General features: G+C 39.9%; 1 protein-coding gene across 3 annotated transcripts in view; it reads left to right on the top strand.

The window, feature by feature from the left end:
* Positions 1-677: 677 nt before the first annotated feature.
* The window catches only part of LOC104982561, a 126597-nt gene continuing 104858 nt past the window's right edge, over positions 678-22416 (top strand). For 2 of the 3 annotated variants that reach the window (XM_010831986.1, XM_010831988.1), the window contains exons 1-4: positions 678-785; positions 7697-7788; positions 9482-11824; positions 17441-17632. In XM_010831986.1, coding sequence (XP_010830288.1) covers positions 7731-7788; positions 9482-11824; positions 17441-17632 — 2593 coding nt within the window. In that variant the 5' untranslated portion in view covers positions 678-785; positions 7697-7730. Of the gene's footprint in view, positions 786-2021; positions 2132-7696; positions 7789-9481; positions 11825-17440; positions 17633-22416 lie in introns of all 3 variants that reach the window. The other variant, XM_010831987.1, reaches the window with a different exon arrangement.

The raw sequence follows: 22416 nt of genomic DNA, 5'->3' as shown, positions 1-22416 counted from the left end.
CGTGAGTCTGAGTGAACTCCGGGAGTTGGTGATGGACAGGGAGGCCTGGTGTGCTGCGATTCATGGGGTCGTAAAGAGTTGGACACGACTGAGCGACTAAACTGAACTGAACTGAAGACTGAATACATGAAATGGGTCCCTTAAGATAGATTCTATGCTGGCCAAGGCCAGAGTAGGGGGAAACCATAGGTACAGATTTCTCAGATCTAGCAACTGAAAATGTTTTAGAGTAGGTAGGGCTCTAACTGTAGTTGAATAGGGCGATTCCTCCTTGTGCAGTGGTATTTAATCCATGCATCATTCTGCATGTGGGATTAGGTAAACATACGCTTGCAGTCATTCCAAAGCCAAAGAAGATCTGCGGCAGAGCAAAATACACTTCCAAGGATGTCTAGTGTTGTCATGATAAGAGCACACAGAGTGTGCCTACACCTTCTAAAGTAAGAGATGCGTACCATTGGTGATACGAAAAATGGCTTCCGGGGATGCAAGATGAAAATATTTTCTTTTCATTAGTTATTTGTTCTAATATGTATTAGCTACAACCCAGAATGTGACATGTCTTGTTATCTAACATGAAGCTAAAGTTCAAAATTTAGTGAATCAAAAACTACTAAGCAAATAAACAGCAGGGCTATTTTACAGCAGTGGTCAAACTCCTACAGGCGGTACACAAATCACCGGCAGGAAACAGGAAAGCAAGTGGTACTCAGTCCTGCAGCCAATATGATTGATTAACTGTGAGTTTTTTCCCACACGTGTGAAATAGAAGCACATTAAGGAAGGTAAGAGGCACCGCTCTTGTGGATCCTACATTCTTATCTCACTTCTCTAAGTGGAACCTCGGGAGACTAGGGTAATCTAAGGCTGTCTACACTGGGGTGTTTTATCGACTTTTGTTGGATCCCAAACTAAATTTCCTCTAAAGTTCTGGTGGCTCCAGTCAGGTTAGCTATGGCGCGGCCTGGTATCTGATTGATTGAACCCCAGGGAGACAGTCTCACTAGTGGCGCTTCAGGAAGAAACACTCACGCAGTCCTGAGCCTCGGAGGAGGATGAGCTTCCGGTGCACATTGCAAACAGGAAGGCCAAGGCCTTGGCACATCATTGCCCTGCCAGGTACCCTCCTCATGAACACTTCCCATAATCCCCCCGTCCTTGCCCATCACGTCAGCTCTTACAGGCAAAGTCAAGCCCAAAGAATAGAAACCTTCGACTCCGAAAAACCACATGTGGACACCGGGGAGACAAGCAATTAAAAACACAACTTGACATCTTACTCTGCAGCCCTGGCCTGCTAAGCTGACTTGCTAGATTTTATCACAAGGTACCTTTAGCACAGGATTACAGAACGGTCTTGTGGCCTTCACACCTAGGATAGACCTAGGATGCAGTGTGGGGCAGAGTCTCTTCATGCTGGGCTGAGACAAACTAAAAAGTGACCTCTTCCTAGAAGTTTGCAGATACAGAAAGAAAGAAAAAGCATCTGTGCTTAAACCAAAATTTAAAACATCCAAACATAAGCCTTAGTGTGTACTGCTTGGGAAAGGAGGAAAATGAGGTGGAATGAAATGAAACTCTATTCATTGCAGGTTTCCTCAGGACTGTTCTAGTCTAAAATCTTAAGGCTGTTAAAGATTTTCTGAATGAGACTCTGTTCCATCTGACTGCATTGGGTTCAGTGGGGTTTCTGAATCAGAACCACTTGGTATGTTTGTGAGGTTGAGAGGGTGGGTAAGTGCTCATTAAAAATGCATATTTCTAGGCCCCTCCTCAGAATCCAAATCTCTTAAGAGGTTCCAAAATTGACATTTTTTGCAAGTTACTCCGTGATTCTTAAACCTCTTTAGTCTGAGAATTCTTGTGTTAAACCACAAATTCCTTGAAGTTTAGAATATGTTTACATTTTTATATTAAGGCCCACTCAGAACCTTGAGCCCATAGCACAAAGGGATTCTTCAGTCTGCCTCTGCAGGAAGCACACTGGGTTTTCCTAATTATGATCCATCTCCTTTTACCAGAATCATTCTATAAGGAAGTGAGAGAGGAAAGAGAGAGTTCCTAGACCATGTCAGGAGGAGGCTCCACATTTAACACCGTAGAGCAATAAAAATCTTCCAAAAATCTTAAGGTAAAAAAAACAGCTCTTCACTTTTCAGAGTATTCCCATGATGAAAAAGAAGAGAAACAGCATCTCAACACTGTGTTTCCTTGAGCAATCCGTTGCACTTCTCTATTTCCTCTGATGAAAAATGAGGACGTTGAGTAGATGATTGCACACGAATCTGTCCTCAAAGGCTAGACACTTTTGAAAATGTAAGGGATTTTCATTTTTAGTTCATTCTTCCCTTCCTGTACTGGTATTACTTAACATAGCAAACCTTATTAAATACCAAGCTCAATTTTCTTTTGGTTTACTAATACAAATTTTTTTTTTACCCAATTTTTAAAACATTAATAATAATAATAACAACAATAAGTTCCACACTCGACAATGCTCTTTTCTATCTGCATTTCATTTCTGCCGAGATTCTGCTTTAACTTGTATAGACTGAGCTTCCAGCCCAAGGGCTACCCTCATCCTCTGAAGTTATGTTTGAGCAACTATGGGTCAAGTAGGGTGATGATATTTCAACAAAGCTTATTTTTAAAGATAATTATTTTAGTATTGAAATTGTTTGTATCTATTCTTCTGAACTGAAGACCTTAACAGATTTATGCTCCAGTGATCACCAAGAGTCTGTTTTATAGATAGCCATCATACTCCCTATAAACTTTAACAGCCTACTCATAATATGGTACTTAGGGCAAGGAAAAGTTGGTTTCATTGAATGTGAGATTTGAATGTTTCTATTTAAAACCATTAACCTAATAGATTCTAATATTTTATCCATATGAATGTATATAAATATAGGTATACATAGGGGCTTCCCAGGTGGCTCAGTGGTAAAGAATCTGTCTGCAATGCAGGAGACATAAGAGACACGGGTTTGATCCCTGGGTTGGGAAGATCCCCTGGAGGAAGGCATGGCAACCCACTCCAGAATTCTTGCCTGGAGAATCCCCATGGAGAGAAGAACCAGGCAGGTTACTGTCCATGGGGTCTCAGAGTCAGACATGACTGAGTGACTGAACAACAACAAAGCTGTTCAGTTTCATGATACTAGGAAACTTAGAGTAGTTATTAAGAATTACTGCCCAGCAACCAAGTGAGTAAAATTTCATTCTTGTAGACCCATAGAAGTGAGGCAAAGTCTCAACTGATACATGGACTGAAACAGCTGTTTTCCAGTATAACTCTTCTTATGCTCATACATAATTTTTAGAAATTTAAGGACGAAAGAATACAGTTTACATTCTAGGCTATTCAAAAATCAGGAATGAGAGTAGAAGATAATATTGCATACTTTAAATGCACTTTTAAAAGTAAATGGAAATTTTAGAATTTTCTTTAACTATTTTTAACTCAAATTTTTCATAATTTGGTTTACATATATAAATTTCCTTTAAACATTTAGTACAGAGAACATAGTCCATGTGTGAAAACCAAGAAAACGAAGTTATAAGAAATGTATTAAGATTTCTTGAAAATTCTACAAGAAACTGGAACCAATAGTTATTTTAAAAAGTACTTGATAGCATGCTACACTGGAAGTTAAACATTTAACCTTCTGAGATTATTTCATAGAATTTTAATAGCTATCATTTTGTACCTTTTAATGACTCTTTCTCTTCTTATTGCCAGCAAAACATACCCTGTGAATGTTACAAGGAAATCACTTCAGCTTCAACAATACAATAGAGAATTTTTAAGTAATTTTTCAAAACAGCGATACCAGTAAAATTTTCTAACAATACGTTTTTAAAAATCTTTGCCATCTAACAATATTCTGAAGATAATGGTGTCACTTTATAATTGTGCAGTAGAAAGATATTGTTCATATTTCCTGTTTACATTTTTCCTCATTCTTCTGTGAATTATGAGTCAAAACCCAGTTTAAAAAAAAAATCTATAAAATCCAATGTAAAGCTCTAAAATATGATAGGTTTTGACTGATATATAATAGCAATCATGGTAATTTTCCTGAACCTTATTGCCAGTTCTACATAGAACAAATAAACATTTATGAAAAATATAAGTCTAAGAAATCTGCAGTGGAATGGATATTATGATGTAAATCCTAAAAGATCTAGTGGTGATATATTTTACTTGTGGATAAAATTATAGCTTATGCATTTGTGTAAAAAAAACAGTAAAGTGCCTAGAATTTTTTCAAAGTGAAATCAGAGACTATTAGAGTGTATTAAACACAGGGAATGACATGATTTAATTTGTATATTTTAAAAATCTGGCTGCTATGTAAATTCAAAGAACATAAATATAGAAGTAAGAAAATCAATTAGAAAGCCATTGCAGTTGTCCAGATTTTAAAAAATATATTTATATATATACTAATAATATATATATTTACTTTAAATCTTGAATATATTTATATTATACATACACATGTATATGAGTAATATTAATAATAACTTTATTAGCTATCAACAAATTAATACAGAGTAAAGGGAAAGAATACAGTTGGAAAAACAAGAGGGGCCATTATTTTTTTAATATTTATTTACTTGGCTGTGCCGGGCCTTCGTCTTGGCATGTGGGACCTAGTCCGCTGACCAGGGATGAGACCCAGGCTCCCTGCACTGGGAGCAATGAAGTCTTAGGCGCTGGACCACCAGAGACGTCCGAGGGGCGTCATTAAAAACATAATTATACACAGGGGCTAATTAGAAGCTGTCCATCTAGTTCATTTCTTCTTGCACTTTTAGTACGTACTCACTACGCATGCGAAGAGTTGACTCACTGGAAAAGACTCTGATGCTGGGAGGGATTGGGGGCAGGAGGAAAAGGGGAGGATGGAGGATGAGATGGCTGGATGGCATCACCGACTAGATGGACGTGAGTTTGAGTGAACTCAGGGAGTTGGTGATGGACAGGGAGGCCTGGCGTGCTGCAGTTCATGGGGTTGCAAAAAGTCGGACACAACTGAGCGACTGAACTGAACTGAATGTGTCAGGCACTATGCTAGGCTGACACACTCAACAGTTTTTTCAATTCCCTAAAATAAAGTTGAGCTATTTCAGAGCTAAAGTGAAAACTGATTATAAAATTTGCTCTATGTGCTTAGAGATAATTCCATGGCATCTATACAATGCGTTGCTCAAAGAGTCGTCTAATTCCTAAGAGCCTGGGTTCTAGTCCTGAGTGATGCAGAAAGCAAGGGCTCTCTGGGTATGTCTTTCTCCTATAAAATTAGAACTTAATAAGATAATCTTGAAAACTTCTTCTAAATATTTCTAGCTCTAAAAGAGTTTATGGTTTGATCAGCTTTGTCTAAGCACTCACTCGCAGCTCTGATCCAATGGACTATGTCCCAATGTCAAGCATTGTGTGTGTGTGTCTGTGTGTGTGCATGCTTAGTTGTGACCCCATGGACTGTAACCCAGCAGGATCCTCTGTCCTTTGGATTTCCCAGGCAAGAATACTGGAGTGGGTTGCCATTTCCTCCTCCAGGGGATCTTCCCGACCCAGGGATTGAACCCAGGTCTCCTGCACTGCAGGCGGATTCTTTACCATCTGAGCTACCAGGAAAGGCCAACGCCAGGCATCGTTCAACTTTAATTATGTGTGCATTCTAATAGTCCTATATATATGCTCTAATACAAGGTTAAGGATAATAAATGCCACCTACTGGAAACATACATAACATATTTTCAGTTGTGTTTCTCCACGATAACTCTGCAAGGTGAAATGTGTTGCCGTTTTCTCCTTTGGAGACCAACCTCACAGAGATTACGCGGCCTGCCAAGTAAACAGCAGAGGCAGGACACACCCCAGATCTTCCCCTGAACAAAGTGCAGCAGGCTACATTTTACTGTTCAAACTAAATGGGATCATACAGAAATAATCAATAACCTAGTCAAGTGCTTTTGAAGCATTTTTTTTTTAATTAGAAAATCCAATATGTGTCAGACAGGGGTTAAGAAAAAAAAGATTTTAATTATGTGTTTGTAATCCTCTCCCCAACCCTACCCCTTATTGGCCTGCTAAGAAGAAAGGATTATTACTTGCTTACTCAGCCATAGAAACTTAATTGTGTCTATTGGGGAGAGAATATAAAGGCTAATTAGAAGACACCAAATGAGTGTCAATTGCTCTATATAAGAAAGGTAGCCTAAGGAAAAGGAATTTTCATGAAGTTATGAGACTGAGAATTTATGGAAGAAAAGGGATTTTAAATCAACACATTACTATGATGGGATTTTGAGGAGAGAAATGGGTTAAGAAGAATTTAAATAAGTTTTTGCCAAAACTTGCCACAAAGCAGCCGTATTTTATTTGGCAAAACAGATAAAAGATGAGCTTTTCTGCTGAGATGTCCAAAGGCACAGGCTGTCCAGATACACTCAAAACAAACTGCTTCGTGGGAAGCTATTTTTCTTTGTATCTGTGCAGACAGTTAAATCCTCTGAAAGTGAAGCAATTGAATCGGGTTTAGTTCTAAGCACAGGCGGGTTTTTCCCTGGTTAGTTAGTAGGCTGCCTTCTCCCTGGATATCTCCCCAATACTTTCTATTAGTTAAGACATCAGCAGGGAAAATAATCCTTTATTTCATAGTAAAGGCAAAGAATTAATTTGATCTTTCACAAATAATAGATTCTTCTATAAAGAATACATGTTGTATACTAAAACAAAATTTTATATATAGTATATATAATAATGTAATGAAGGCAAAGCACCTCTCTACTCTACCCCACTTAATATAGAAGAGCTAGAAATTTGCTGATATTGAATTAAGCCAAAAGGATTAGGTATTTCTATTAGGTTAGGAAAAAATTGGAATATCAGTTCAGTTCAGTTCAGTTCAGTTGCTCAGTTGTGTCCAACTCTGCGACTCCATGGACTGCAGCTTGCCAGGCCTCCCTGTCCATCACCAACTCTCAGAGTTTACTCATACTCATGTCCATTGAGTCAGTGATGCCATCCTACCATCTCATCCTCTGTCATCCCCTTCTCCTCCTGCCTTCAATCTTTCCCAGCATCAAGGTCTCTTCCAGTGAGTCAGTTCTTCACATCAGGTAGCCAAAGTATTAGAGCTTCAGCTTCAACATCAGTCCTTCCAATGAATACTCAGGACTGATCTCCTTTAGAATGGATTGGTTGGATCTCATTGCAGTCCAAGGGACTCTCAAGAGTCTTCTCCAACACCACAGTTCAAAAGCATCAATTCTTCAGCACTCAGCTTTCTTTATAGTCCAACTCTCACATCCATACATGACCACTGGAAAAACCATAGCATTGACTTAGATGGAGCTTTGTTGGAAAAATAACTGGAATTTCAAATGATCAAAGTAAACATAATATGACTTTATAACTTGCATCCTAAATGTCTACACATATGAAAAGAATTTATGTTTAAGTGTTCACATAGTATATAATAATACACTAAATAGTTGGGATGGAAATAAACAGGAAAGGAGAACATAATTATGAAAACAAAATGATTCAGAGAAAAACTGTGGAATGTCAGAAAATGACATTGTGCTATCAAGTTCGCAAATGAATTGAGTTAGTTGGTAATTTTACTAAAACCTAAATTCTGAGTGGAAAATAATTTCAAATTTGATACTTTCAAAGGCCAGTGAAAGCTGAAGACCCTCAGGTCCCTAAAATGAGGAGGAAAAGAAGAAAAGCCTATAAAAAATGGAAACTCTTGAATCCCACAGTATGTAAGTCTAATTCATTGGCTTTATAAGTACATAAAAAGTGAACTACCTGGTTTATGTATTTTTATCTTTATCACAGGAATAACTATAAAAATAGGAAGATAAATGCACATATATATTATAAAATGATTTAGAAATTTGGTCAATTGTTCCTATGTATGTATTTCTGCATTAACAATTATATGAATTACAAGTGACAACAATTCAAATAAAAATATTTACATATTCAAACAAAGGCTATTAAAGTCCCTATTCTTAGACTCTGTCATCAATGCATTCCTATGTAACTGTCTCAAATCTATCTCCTGCTGCTGCTGCTGCTGCTAAGTCTCTTCTGTCGTGTCCGACTCTGTGCGACCCCATAGACAGCAGTCCACCAGGCTTCCCTGTCCCTGGGATTCTCCAGGCAAGAACACTGGAGTGGGTATCTATCTCCCACTTGCAGAAATTGAAGTATAGGCCATAGAAAGTGGCTATAAGCTGTAAAATTATCAAACTGAAATGGCTATATACTGTTCTTCGCATGAGGGTGCTATTTTCAGATAAAATTGTAATCTACAGTTCTGGAAGTCAGGCCACCACTCTATAACCTGCTGTAAATGGGCGTCAGAGAGCCGTGTCTCCGTGTGGTTTTTCATACAACTTCCACGTGACAGCTCTCAGACTATAATCAGGCCCACTGGAAACTCTGAGTATTTGCTATAAGAAAAGTCATTCCCTCAGACTAAAAGAGAGACAAATAGACAAATGGGAATAGTTAGACTCTCCAAGGACCTTCAGTATGCTCGACAACCTATATGTCAAATCAGAAGTCTGTATACCTCTCCTGAAATTGGAAAGTAATAATTCTTAAATATATGGGTCTTTATTTGATCATGAAACAGCAATTAGTTTTCTCCATCCCAAACTTCTATGCCACCTCTAGCAAAATTTTGGTAGGATATTTTCCTTTATCTGATTGAAGAGAATTTATTTATTTATTCTTTATATATAATTATTTATGTAATTTTATTAAAATATAAAAGTATATATAAAATACTATTTAAAACAATTATAAATACTACTTTTCACATTTTTATCTTAATTAGCTTAATAAAGATATCCTTGTGGACACCTGGTTCATAGATTTCCATGACATCGTTATTTTTCTGTTGCTCATTCTTTTCTTTTCCCTTTGAAATACTCTCTTTCAGACATTTAAAAGGTAAGTTGAAATCTTTGTATTTTGTCTGCTGTTCGTTACACAAGATACAATACTTCATGCTCATGTTTGCAAATCTGCCAAGCAAAATATTCTAATATTATGAAGCAGAGGTGTAAAGGTTACAAGGTGTCAGTTTTGGGCCAAATACCTGACCATGGCAACTGGCTCTTTATCAAGAAGTCTCTTAAAATCCGTTTGCATAAATTTGCTTTGAAATTTTTATTTCACCCATCTTGGAAGTCTCTGCTTCAAAGTAAAACTTAACTTAGATTCCTACTTCCTAAAACTACCAAGTGATATTCTGCATTCTAAGATAATTGATTTAAAATGACATATTTATTAGAAATGAATGTTTGTGGAAAATAGCTTGACATAACTAGGAATGAATGTCAAAATACTTACAAAGGATATGCATTGAATTTCAATCTAGAATTTGGAACGGCTGCTTTCTAAATGGACACAGAAAGCTTTTCTTTTTTGCTTCTTCTTTAGGTGAACCTCAGGCTGCTGACCAAGCATGCCAAAAAAACATAAAAGATCTTGAAAAGGAAGTCAAAGGAGACACCGCAGGAGCTTTATTTCATCAGACTGGGGCATTAGGAAAATCTCAGGAAAGTGGAGATGACCATACATCTGCTGCTACGAGTAGAAAGCAGAAGTCTCCTTTTTTCCCTAAAGATAAGAAACAACTCCCCTCTGAAAGCAAAATAATTAAGGAAAAGGAAAGGGATGAGCCTCCTTCATTCCTTTCTGATCAATCAGACAAAGTCTTACCAGCGGTCACGTTCAATGACTGCGAAGAACCATTATCAGAAAAAATCGCACTGCGGGGCTTCCCAAACACATCAGAGGCCCTTCAACCATCAAAAGGCAAAACCGTGACAGACGTGAGGTGTGGGGTTGTCCACGTACAAGTAGCAATCAAGAACAGCCGTTTCTGTCAAACAGGAATACGGCTCCCAACGAAAAAGACGTGTTCAAGATGGTACCCGTGCTACTCTGTCAGACACTCTCAGAGAAGCGACACTTCTAGAAGCTGCTCTTTGAAGTGCAAGAATCTGTCGGTCGAAGAAGGACAACCCAAAGCGTCGTCTAAATCTGAAGGGAAAATTGCCAGAACTGAGAGCCCCTCACTGAAAGTTAGCATCGTAGGAAAAGGAATTAAAGTCAAATACATGAGTAAGAAAGAGAATGTACTAATAAATATAACTTGTCCACCAAAAAGTTTGAAAATAGCGAAAAACAGAAACATTGCCTCCAGCCACTCAGCTGAAGAAGGGCCTGAGTCTTCTGCACAGTCCGACACTGGGTGCCCTGAGAAGTGGCAGCTGGAAGACAAGCGTCACAGTTCAGGCTGTTTGCACGTCTCTCCCCCGACTGTGTTTGGTCTCCAGAAGGAGGAGAATTTTGATACAGTTGTGGTTTCCCTGTGCTCAAGCCCTGACAGCGAGAAGAATAAGCCTGACACAGTACCTTCAGTCTCAGATGACTGTGCGGTGGAATCTGCCATCTTTCAGCAAAAGAACTGTGCAGTCAGTAAGAATACCCCCCAAAAGAAACATGTCTCTGAGGCTGAGACTCTTCTCACAAACATTCTTCCTACTTCACGTAGTATCTTAAAGACCACGAGCTTAAGCGATACCGACTTAAGTAAAACACCTTTTGAGGACCCTACAGATGTGAACAGAGACAGAAAAATCATCTCAGATAAGCCAGAAAAGATCACATCGGACCCAGATACACAGCCCAGCCCAGAAGGAATAAATTATTTGCCAAGTTCCATTACTGACATCTTTCCAGTTCAAGATGACAAAGGCTCTGACTTTGGTTCGTCTTCTCTGAGCGTGCAGTTTGTGGGAGAAAAGGCATCCAACATTTACTGCAAAGGCAGCAAAATTCCACCTGCAGATTGCTATGAGAACTCAGATTCTTTATCTTTCCCTTCTATTCAAAATGTTCTGAAGTCTTCCACTTCTTTCAGCCCATCACCCTGGGCCGCCGGACACTCAGAACCTAAAGAAACCCCTGGGGATCCCTTCTCCTTTAATCACTGTGCTGAAGTTTTGAAAGACTATGGGGAAGGGCTTACTGATGTGACTGAGAGAGACTTTGAAAACACCACTTTACATAGTGACCCTCATACAAAAGCACAGCTACTGGAAGTGAAGGGGACACCGCATCCACCTCTCAGCCTCACGTCCTCCGGCAACCTCTCTGCTGGCCAGCCACTCGGCAGTAGCAGCTGCATCACCGCAGAGTGGGGTCAGACAGGGTCTTGGGCAAGCCATCCAGACACAGCGGTCCCCAGCAAAACAAAAGCGCCAGTGATGACATTAATAGCTGATGAGTTAGACCAAAGATTAATTATTCAAGGTGATAAAGAAGACACTGTTTACTCTAATTATTCCATGGGAATGAAAAGTCCTAAAGAGCCTCCCAGCTCTCTGGGAAACGTTGAAAAAGACAAATTCCATATAATTATGCCTACAGCAAAGAATGCATGCTACAGAGATTTTGAAGCCCTGGCAAAGGAGAATCATGATAAAGTCTGTTTTCAGACGAATTTTCCAGACAGTGCCGAGTTCAGCTGTGCAATGTGTGCTACAGATAACCTGTTCCTTATGGAGAAAACCCTGACTACTGATGATGCTGACCAATATGGTAACCAGGATGAACAAAGCTTTGGACTAACCACTTGTAAACAGGAGCCAGCAGGGTGCCAAAGGACTGCATCAACAAAGCCAGACCCTGAAGAAAATAAAAATGACCCAAAGGAAACTTATGATCACCAAATAGACATCCTGTTCTCCCCTCAGAAGCAGAAAGCTCTGAAAGGTACAGTGGACTGTATAGAATCTTTAACTTTCATTGTTTTTACTTGTTTGACCTTTGGGAAGTCTTTTTTTATTGCTTGGGATTTTTTCTTTATGGCTGAAGATATATTGAGTATTTTAGAGTTAGATGAATATGGGCAAGCATATATCAGCCTGCTTTTTTCCATTATCTCCTACCCCACCCATAAATAGTGCATAGCAAAATTACCAAGACTGCAGTTTAATATAAAGTTTAAAAAAATCGATTTCTCTTTAAAAGGTTGATGTATTGCCAAATCAATTTTGTGGGAAATGTTAGCCTTTTGCCACTCTTAAATAATCTGCCATTTATTCCTTCTTGCAAGCTAAGCATGTTCAGTAGAGTTGGAAGAAAATGTTTGTGATAAAATGTGTTTTTAAACCTTGCCGTGTCATTGCAGAAGCATGGCATACATGTTTCAGGAGGCCATGTGGAATAGTAATTAAAGCAAAGGACAAAAAACAGAAACAGTCATGGCTAATCCGCATTGAGCCATCCTAGGGACCTCTGACCACAAGCAGACCTCTGACCTCCCTTGTGGATTGGTTGGCCATTTTCAAACCACTGATAGAACCCAGAAGCTCTCTTGGAAACGGCTAAGATAGAAGCTCTTTCCTAAATATATAATACTGCCTGTCTGCTTTTAATCTTGGATCCTCATCGTATCATTAGAGGCCCTTCTTGTTTCTCTTCAATAAGCCCAAATATTTTATACATAAGGTTAGCATTATTCTACATTGTGTAATTATTCTACATTAAATGCATCTTGAAAAAGTAAGGATCGAGCCCAGATCTCCCGCATTGCAGGCGGATTCTTTACCAACTGAGCCACAAGGGTAGCCCACGAAAAAGTAAGAACTTCCTTCCAAACTGCCAGTAACATTCCTAGTGCGGCCATAGATGATATTTGGAAGGACAAAACTTAGTCAAGAAGCTGCCTTTTCTTCGTTGCTGTTCTAGCCCTAAGTTTTTAATAGAATAAAATTTAGAAGTAGAAATAAAACACAAAGGCACATGAGTGTCGGCATGAAATGTGAAATTTACCTCGCAGAGAATTAAATGCCCTAAAACAACACATAGAGTCATCTGCTTAATATGAACCCACTAAGGTAAAGATCCACATCATAACAACAGCTGCCCAGTTGCCTGCCCAGCCCTAGACACCAGAATCAATGGCATCAACCCTGCGTTTGCTTCAGCCCACAGTTATTTCAGTCTGCAGGAAGCCCATCTGCAGTAAGAGTACTGGTGTCTTCCAGAGCACGTGTGTGCTCACCTGGATGAATATTCCTCCCAGGCTGACTCCTCCTCCATGGACAAGCTCCTCCCTGAACTGCCTTTCCCAGAAAGGGCTATTTCCTTAAGAAAATCAATAATTCAAGTCAGAATCGATAATTCAGTCAGTCCTCCCAGAGCTGATCCTGTGCTTCCGTAGACTTTGAAATCGTCCCATTTGGTGCACAGTTCCAGCTACCAGTTCCTGGTATCGCTGTGCTGTGTTGAAAGGCTGTTCCTACAACTCTCTCCTTCCTCTCTTTATTTCTCTCCCCTAGATCACTCTGTTCCAGCCACACTGACTTTCTTGAGCTGCTGGAATCTGCCAGGGAAGTGCCCACATCAGTCCTTCGCTTGGGCAGGCTCCAGCCCACATCGGTCCTCCTCAGCCCAACTCCCACTACCTGGACTCCCCTTCCTCCAAATGTGCACACGGTTCACACTCATTCTTGAAATCTTTGCTCACCTAGCACCTTCTCTGTGAGGCCCCCTCAGGCCACTCAATTCAAGACTGCAAGCTGAGCCCTGTCCACTCCAGCCTGGGTGTACTATATTCCTTTCCCGTGTCTTGCTTTCACACACAGCAGCTTCCCCTGCGAATGTGCTGTGCATTTAATTACTTTATTTCTTCTGATTTCTCTCACTAGAATGCAATCATGAGGGCATGGATTTTTTTTTTTTTTTTTTTGTTTTTTGATCTTTGTTGTATCCAGAGCACCTGAACAGTGCCTGCCTGAAAAGTAGGTATTCGGTGAATGTTTGTTGAGTGAAAGGATGAATTCAGGAAAGTTATTCTTTGTGGAAAACTCTGTTCACATACAAAAAAGCAAACAAACAAACAGGAAAACAGTTCAGAAGTGAAAATGTTTATATTAGCTGTTTGAATATGTAAGTCTTTAAATGGATTTGACTCTCCTAGAGCTGTGAGTTTTTTATACTTAATTCAATACCATTGTTATTATACTATTGCTACTTTAGGCCAGGATTTTGTCATTTTTTTCAGAGTATAGATTGCCTTGAAGAGTTGGGATATCTTTGTACTAGAAATTTTTGTTTTTAATATAGGCACGAATGTATGCCTTTATTTGCAGAGGGGTCCTCCAGCTTCTCAACATCTATCCATGTACCTTGGATTAAGAATCCCTGATGTGGGTGCTGACTGTATTTACGGAGTTCCTTCTACCACGTGCGTGCTTCGGAATTAACTAGATTAGAGGTCACAGCCTAGAGGGGCCGGGCAGGTAGTATAAATGAGTAAAGCAGGCTGCAAGTCAGAAATAATGGAGTGTGGGTGGACCAGAGGGGTCGCTGTCCTGAAGCAATGAGAATTCAGGCCCTGAGTGGCCAGGCCTTCTCGTTTTTCACAAAAGCCGGAGATCTGGGATTTTTTAGTCTATATGAATCTCTAGATTATATGACATGTAAGACACGGTACAGGCTCAGCAATCTACCACCTCTGAAGTAGATTAACCCAGGGTAGTAGGGATGGGCACGCTACAAGAGCTACAAAGCCAGTGCTGCAAGGGAAAGCATACCAGTCCGAACCTCTTAAGACTAAAACTCTGGGTTCTGATCTGCACATTCTTAGGTAAAAAGGTTTCTCAGGGCCTCCTTTCTTCAGCTACAAATTGCCTGACATATATCTTTAAGACCTCTGCCAAAGAACCGGGAATTCTGTATCATAAAGCATTTTAATGAGGGAACCAAATCTAGGTGACTCTGAGAGAATGACAGGTAATGAGAAGGATTAAATGATATTTTGCCTGGCGTAGAAATATTTGTAATTAAACAGTCCTTTCTATGTAATATGATACAAAACTTACAGGTAACATGTGAGATCGTTTATTTCCCCATACCCCTAAGGAAGGACTGATTCTGCAAGCCTGCATCCAGGCAGAAGGTGCCGAGGAGTGTAGCCGGGATGAAGTCTGTGGTCCTAAGATCTACACCAAGTACTAGGGGTCCAAAGATGCATAAAACAGCCATCCCTTTTCTGGTAACAGAATTGTAGCTCTTGGGCTACTTTCCAAGAAGCTGACTTCTGATGACATTGGGGAATGTCCACACTCATGGCCATTTCGGTGTCTCTCGGCATGTGAGCAGGGCCAGGGGCCCAGGGCCAGCTGGAAGGCCAAGCTTTCTGCCAACAGGGCTCCTCCACCCAGAGCTGCATTTCCCTCTCCTTGGCCTGAACTCACTTCCCAGGCCCCCTCTGGCTTTCATGGTGCTAGCTCTCTACTTTTGCAGTCACGTTTCATAAAACACCAGCACGCTTGTTGATGGACTAACATGTTGTCCCTAACAAAGGGATGGTTTGTGTTTTGAGTCCTTCAAGATCCTTCAGGGTCCTCATCCCCATCTTATTCCTAGAAAGGCTCAGTAAACCATTTATCAGGTAGTCATGGAATGAGGGAGAGGCTTATACGTGAGCAGAGGTTACTGAGACAGAGGTTAAATTCACCAGGTGAAAAACCTCTATCAGCTTCAAGTATTCAAGGATTATGCAGATTCAGGTAGTAAGCAGGTCGTAAATTTGAGACTGAGAAGCTCAGACCAAATAATTCCTTGGTAGACATCTGGCAGAATTGTTTTAAGCACAGAGTGGGTCGTTGAACAAAATTACCTTCTATGTGTTTGCAAAGCTGAGGTTCTACAAATACCAAGTAACAGTGGAAGAGGTTTTACTCAGCAAGCATCATGGTGGCTCTCAAATCACACTTCGGAACACACTGGAGGGCACGGATGTGTCCTCGTTTGAATGTTTAAGATTCTAGAGGAAAACTTATCTCTCCATGTCACAGTCATATTCCCCTTACCTATACTTTCCTAGATTCATAGGACTTCTTTTTTTTTTCCCCCAGCATTTTCAGAAAAGAATTGCTTTAAATGTACATTTGACATGAGAAAAGTCTCCTTTTCATGGATGCCTTCAGAGTCAGCCTGGCTTCCCAATCTCAACAAATTGTGGAACTAGAGTGAGCACTGAAGGAAAGGGCGACAGGCCAGCTCTGTAGCATTTTTGAGTTTCACCACTCTGTAAAACTCCAGAGGGCAAGAGTCATCTTGTTCATAGCTGCAGCCTTAGTAACTAGCACGGTAGAAATTAGTTTAGAAAGGAACAGTAAATATTATAGAATGAATGCCATTTTTTTGGTCAACTTCTTAAGCCCTAGGGAAGAGGTAGGACTCAACAGGAAAACTATGGAAAATAAGAGGAATTGAATAATGACTCTTCTCTCCTCCCATGTCTTTGGCTCTGCCAAGTGAAGTGAAAATTGTTATGTAAACGGATGAGTAGTAACTACATATAAACATAAAGAAGAATATGTATTCATGGATATGCCACATTTATTATTTAAATAGTTCTGAGAACAAACTTTGATACTGATAAATTAGATTTTAAATTTAAAAACATTAAATTCTAAAAACTCATTTGCTGCTGGAAATAAAGTTTAAAGTTCGGTTTCTTTTTGCACAATATCAAAAAGTGAAAGAAAAATCCTAACCAATTCTAGCCTTTCAAATCACTTTCAATGTTATTATGTATTCTGCTATATGAGTTTTGTTTTTCACTTTGATAATTATTTTCTTAAAGTTTGCTTGTATTGTAATTAGTTTAACTGTAATTTTCTTACTTCTAATTAACATATAGTCTCATAGCTTGTGCTGACAGAAAGCAGCAGTTTGGAAGTAAATAAACTATTTCAAGTTGTTATTTATTCAAATATAAAAATATCAAAGCCTTCATGTAATTTGGCTTTTATCCTTCTCCTTTTGAACCAACACGTACAGCAAGAAAAGTATGAAATCTGTGTCCTTCTGAACTGAACTGAACTGAGAGTTCAGTAGTAAACTTATTTTCAAAGACCGTACCTGAACTAATTCAGATAATAATAATAATAATGTCTTGTCCAGTAATTTCAGTAGACGTAATTAACAATTGATTTACATTGTGCACCTCCAAAACAGCTAATAAACTAACACAAACTAGTACAATGTATCAGGCATACTGCTGCTGCCCAAGGAATATCTGTTGAATTGAATCCTACTAAGGAAATGCATCATGATTCCCCTGTTTCCTACGTAAATCTCTCTTCAGTCTATACAGCTCTTTTTTATCCTTCTCACTCTCCTGTTTCTTCCTCCTCCTCTTCGTCTCACTCTCTCTTTTTTAGTAATGCAAGTTGAGAAAGTGCATCAGGAAGGAATTGAGTGAAATCATTCTAGTTCGAGTCTTCAGTGGTTCTGTTTCAAAGACTGGAACATTTGAAATTCTGTTTTGAAGTGCTGTCTCACTTTCAAACTTCATGTGGTTTAATCTAGATGGGAATTTGGAAACCAGCAGTCTTCGAAAGTTATCCCAGGAACTGGCTCCAAAAGGTAAAAGGGCCAGCGACGGCTCCCAGGAGGAAGCCGTGGAGCAGTGGGCCAGGAGGAGGCAGCAGTTCCGAGACGGCAAAAGGTCCAGCTCTGCGGGAGGAAGTTCGTTCGCCAGCAACGTCACCGAAGGGTCCGGTGAGTAGGCCAGTGCCTTGTTCTCCAGAACCAGAGCAAAGGCCACGGCTTGCTGGAGCTCACCCCCGTCCTCTCCTTCTTATTTTCACAATATACACCCTGTTGCTTGACCACGGCAACGTGGCCACTATATGCTTTTATAGAAAAGATGTTGTTAGAATAATCAGCTCTTTATGACCCACTAAGGAATCCCAACTTGGTAAATTACCTCCTTGAAGACACAACTGCCTACCAAGACGACTGTTCTCTTCAGAAACTGAAATAACTCACTATCGGGCTCTTTACTATAGTTTTGCAATGGATCCTATTTCTAAGAATTTGAGTTGGCTTACAAAAATACCTATAGTGCAAAAAGGCAAGAGTAATCTGTTCTATTATTAGAAACCATTTTCTTCTTGTTTTAACATTTCTGAAATGAGGAAGTAGACATGTACTTTAGTGAGAGAATGCTGTTTCTCTTGCTATTGAAAAGATGCTGTTAAATTAGTATCATACTTCTGTCAAGGAGAAGACCTTCCTCAGCCTATCTGTGTTCTTTTGTCTGGCTTAAGAATTAAACTGACATGAGACAAATTAACAAGAGAAAATCAAACTTAATTTTATAAGAGTGGGAACCCCACATCCATGAGAGGGTCAGAGACTACATACACGTGAAACATTCGAAGACAGAAATGCATCAAACTCCCACTGGCTCTCTGTCTTACATATAGTAATATATTTGTTTTAATGCTATTCTCTCGAATCATCCTACCCTCTCCTTGCCCTACTGTGTCCCAACATCTCTTCTTTATGCCTCTGTCTCCTTTGCTGCCCTGCACACAGGATCGTCGGTACTACCTTTCTAGATTCCATATACATGTGTTAACATGTGATATTTATCTTTCTCTTTCTGACTTACTTCACTCTGTATGATAAGCTCTAGGTGTACAACACAGGGAACCCAAAACTGGTGCTCTGTGACAGCCTGGAAGGATGGGGTGGGAAGGGAGGTGGAAGGGGGCTTCAGGAGGTTGGGGACACGTGTATGCCTATGGCCAATTTATGCTGATGTGTGGCACAGGCCATCACAATGTTGTAATTATCCTCCAATTAAAATAAATACTTTAAAAAAAGAAGCCAGAAATGTAAAATGAGGTATATATGCCATCCTGAGATAAAAAATGGAGTAGGTTTTTGGTGGTTTCAAAGACAGAAGGGTCATTCATGGGATGATAAGAATGGAGGTTTGGTATAGATGTTTGCACTGCCATAAAAAAAGGAACCACTTAAGCCAGAAAGAAAAACACCAATACAGTATACTAACGCATATATATGGAATTTAGAAAGATGGTAACAATAATCCTGTATACGAGACAGCAAAAGAGACACTGATGTATAGAACAGTCTTTTGCATTCTGTGGGAGAGGGAGAGGTGGGATGATTTGGGAGAATGGCATTGAAACATGTATAATATCATATATGAAACGAGTCGCCAGTCTAGGTTCGATGCACAATACTGGATGCTTGGGGCTGATGCACTGGGACGACCCAGAGGGATGGTATGGGGAGAGAGGAGGGAGGAGGGTTCAGGATGGGGAACACATGTATACCTGTGGCGGATTCATTTTGATATATGGCAAAACCAATACAATATTGTAAAGTTAAAAAATAAATTTAAAAAAAAGGAACCACTTAGATAAGACTTATCTCTGGCAATAACTCTTTCTCTGGGAAAAATCCCCAGTTTAAGTTTTTATAGGCAGTTAGGGAAGGGGCAGTATTCTCTTGAGCTCAGAGAGTTCCCCTGCCTTTAGCTGAAAGAAATCAGCATGCCAAAGTGCACATCTTGGGGAGGACGCTTCTGAATCCCTATATCTCAGTCCCACAACCTATGGCAAACTGAGGGTGGAAAGTAAGTCATCAGTGAGGAAATCTAACTTCCCCTTCAGGGGAATAAGGATTAAGAAATGGAGGGAGGGTATTAATATACACCACAAATATTAGGTCAACTGCAATTTTTAAAATGCACAAAGTTGTGGCTGTGAGTTTCAGTGTTATTTGGAGAGCTTACTGAGGACTGTAGCCCAGAAGACTGAAGAGATGGGAATACCAGACCACCTTACCTGCCTCTTGAGAAATCTGTATGCAGGGCAAGAAGCAACAGTTAAAACTGGACATGGAACAATGGACTGGTTCCAGATTGGGAAATGGGTACATTAAGGCTGTATATTGTCACCCTGCCTATTTAACTTAGATGCAGAGTACATCATGCAAAATGCTGGGCTGGATGAAGCACAAGCTGAAATCAAGATTGCTGGGAGAAATATCAATAACCTCAGATATGTAAATGACACCACCCTTATGGCAGAAAGTGAAGAAGATCTAAAGAGCTTTTTGATGAAAGTGAAAGAGGAGAGTGAAAAAGTTGGCTTAAAGCTCAACATTCAGAAAACTAAGATCATGGCATTCAGTCCCATCACTTCATGGCCAATAGATGGGGAAACAATGGAAACAGTGACAGACTTTATTTTCTTGGGCTCCAAAATCACTACAGATGGTGACTGCAGCCATGAAATGAAAAGATGCTTGCTCCTTGGAAGAAAGCTATGACCAACCTAGACAGTGTATTAAAAAGCAGAGACATTACTTTGCCAACAAAGGTCCATCTAGTCAAGGGTATGGTTTTTCCAGTAGTCATGTATGGATATGAGAGTTGAACTATAAAGAAAACTGAGCACCAAAGAATTGATGCTTTTGAACTGTGGTGTTGGATAAGACCTTTGAGAGTCCCTTGGACTGCAAGGAGATACAACCAGTCCATCCTAAAGAAAATCAGTCCTAAATATTAATTGGAAGGTCTGATGCTGAAGCTGAAGCTGAAGCTCCAGTAGTTTGGCCACCTGATGGGAAGAGCTGACTCATTGGAAAAGACCCTGATGCTAGGAAAGATTTAAGGCAGGAGGAGAAGGGGATGACAGAGGATGAGATGGTTGGATGGCATCCCTGACTCAGTGGACATGAGTTTGGGTGAACTCCGGGAGTTTGGTGATGGACAGGGAAGCCTGGTGTGCTGCAGTCCATGGGGTCGCAAAGAATCAGACACGACTGAGTGTGAGGTTTTTGGAATCTAGTTGGTGGGTCAGAAGAGCACATAACCTGGACTGGTGACTGGCAGCTAAAATGGGAGTGGGGGTGAGGGGTGGGGGAGGCACTCTTGTAAGATTGAACCCTTAAATCTGTACCCAGTAGGTAGTGTCAAAATCAAGTTGAATTGCAGTATATACCCATGTGGTTTCTGAAGAACTGCTCCCAACACACACACAAGAGTTGTGATATTAAGCCAAGGAACCCAAAAGAGTTGTGATCCAGAGACTGGTGTCCCTACAAGAGAGACAGTAGAGACTGTGTGAATGTCCTGGGTTATGTCCTAAGGACAAGCTGTTGGAATGACCGAGGTACGGTTCAGAAAGACAGTGGTATACCTTATCCAAAGTGAGTTAGAGGCTGGCATAGGTTAGAGATTGACTGTAGCTATAAATGTGGGGCAAACTTTTAAGTAATTTATTTAAATTAAACACAATACTGTGTTATCCCACCACAGTGCTCGTACATTCATGTGAACAGTGAAGAACGCAATGTAAATGTTCTACTTTGTCCTGATAGTTTTTTTTCTTGTCTCTTGATCATGTCTAATCCCTCCAGTTGCTTCTTCCCATGTGGCAATAAGGACTCAAGAGCTCGAATAGTTTTTTTAATCTAAATTTTACTGCCATAATTCTAGATTCACAGGCATTTATAAGAAAGAATAGAGAGAGCCCAGTTTTCCCCAATGATTTTTTTTTTTTGCTTTTTATTGAAATGTCATTTATGTCCTATATTATGTTGGTTTCAGGTGTACTAAATAACTATTTGATATTTGCATACATTATGAAAGGATCACCATAAGTCAAGTAACCATTTGTCCCCATATAAAGTCATTGCAGTATTATGACCATATTCCCTATATTGTATATTACATCCCTCTGACTTACTTATAACTAAAGCTTTGTACTTCTTATTCCACATGACTTATTTCTTAAATTTTTATTTGCACATATACTACTGTATAGGGTTGTTTTATCATCACTTTGCTGTTCATGGACTCTTTAAATACCTCCCTGGGGAATACTTTTCTTTTATTGAACTTCAATACAATATTTCTGCTGCATAACCTTGTCAATTTCTGGATTGATATAGTCTAGAAGCTGATTTAGATTTTTAAAACTCAATACTTTTCAAAATCAACACTTAATGTAGTTCATCAATGTTTATCACTGCTTTTTACACCAATGACTTCCAACGAGATTTGTTTTCTTTTTCTTCTTACTATCAGATCAGATCAGATCAGTCACTCAGTCATGTTCGACTCTTTGCGACCCCATGAATCACAGCACACCAGGCCTCCCTGTCCATCACCAACTCCCGGAGGACACTCAGACTCACATCCATCGAGTCAGTGATGCCATCCAGTCATCTCATCCTCTGTCGTCCCCTTCTCCTCCTGCCCCCAATCCCTCCCAGCATCAGGGTCTTTTCCAATGAGTCAACTCTTCACACGAGGTGGCCAAAGTACTGAAGTTTCAGCTTTAGCATCATTCCTTCCAAAGAAATCCCGCGGCTGATCTCCTTCAGAATGGGCTGGTTGGATCTCCTTGCAGTCCAAGGGACTCTCAAGAGTTTTCTCCAACACCACAGTTCAAAAGCATCAATTCTTCGGTGCTCAGCCTTCTTCACAGTCCAACTCTCACATCCATACATGACCACTG

Source organism: Bison bison, unplaced genomic scaffold (genome assembly GCF_000754665.1).
Source record: "Bison bison bison isolate TAMUID 2011002044 unplaced genomic scaffold, Bison_UMD1.0 scf7180017864533, whole genome shotgun sequence".
NCBI classification, from domain to species: domain Eukaryota; kingdom Metazoa; phylum Chordata; class Mammalia; order Artiodactyla; family Bovidae; genus Bison; species Bison bison.
This window is presented reverse-complemented; position numbering and strand designations above follow the sequence as displayed.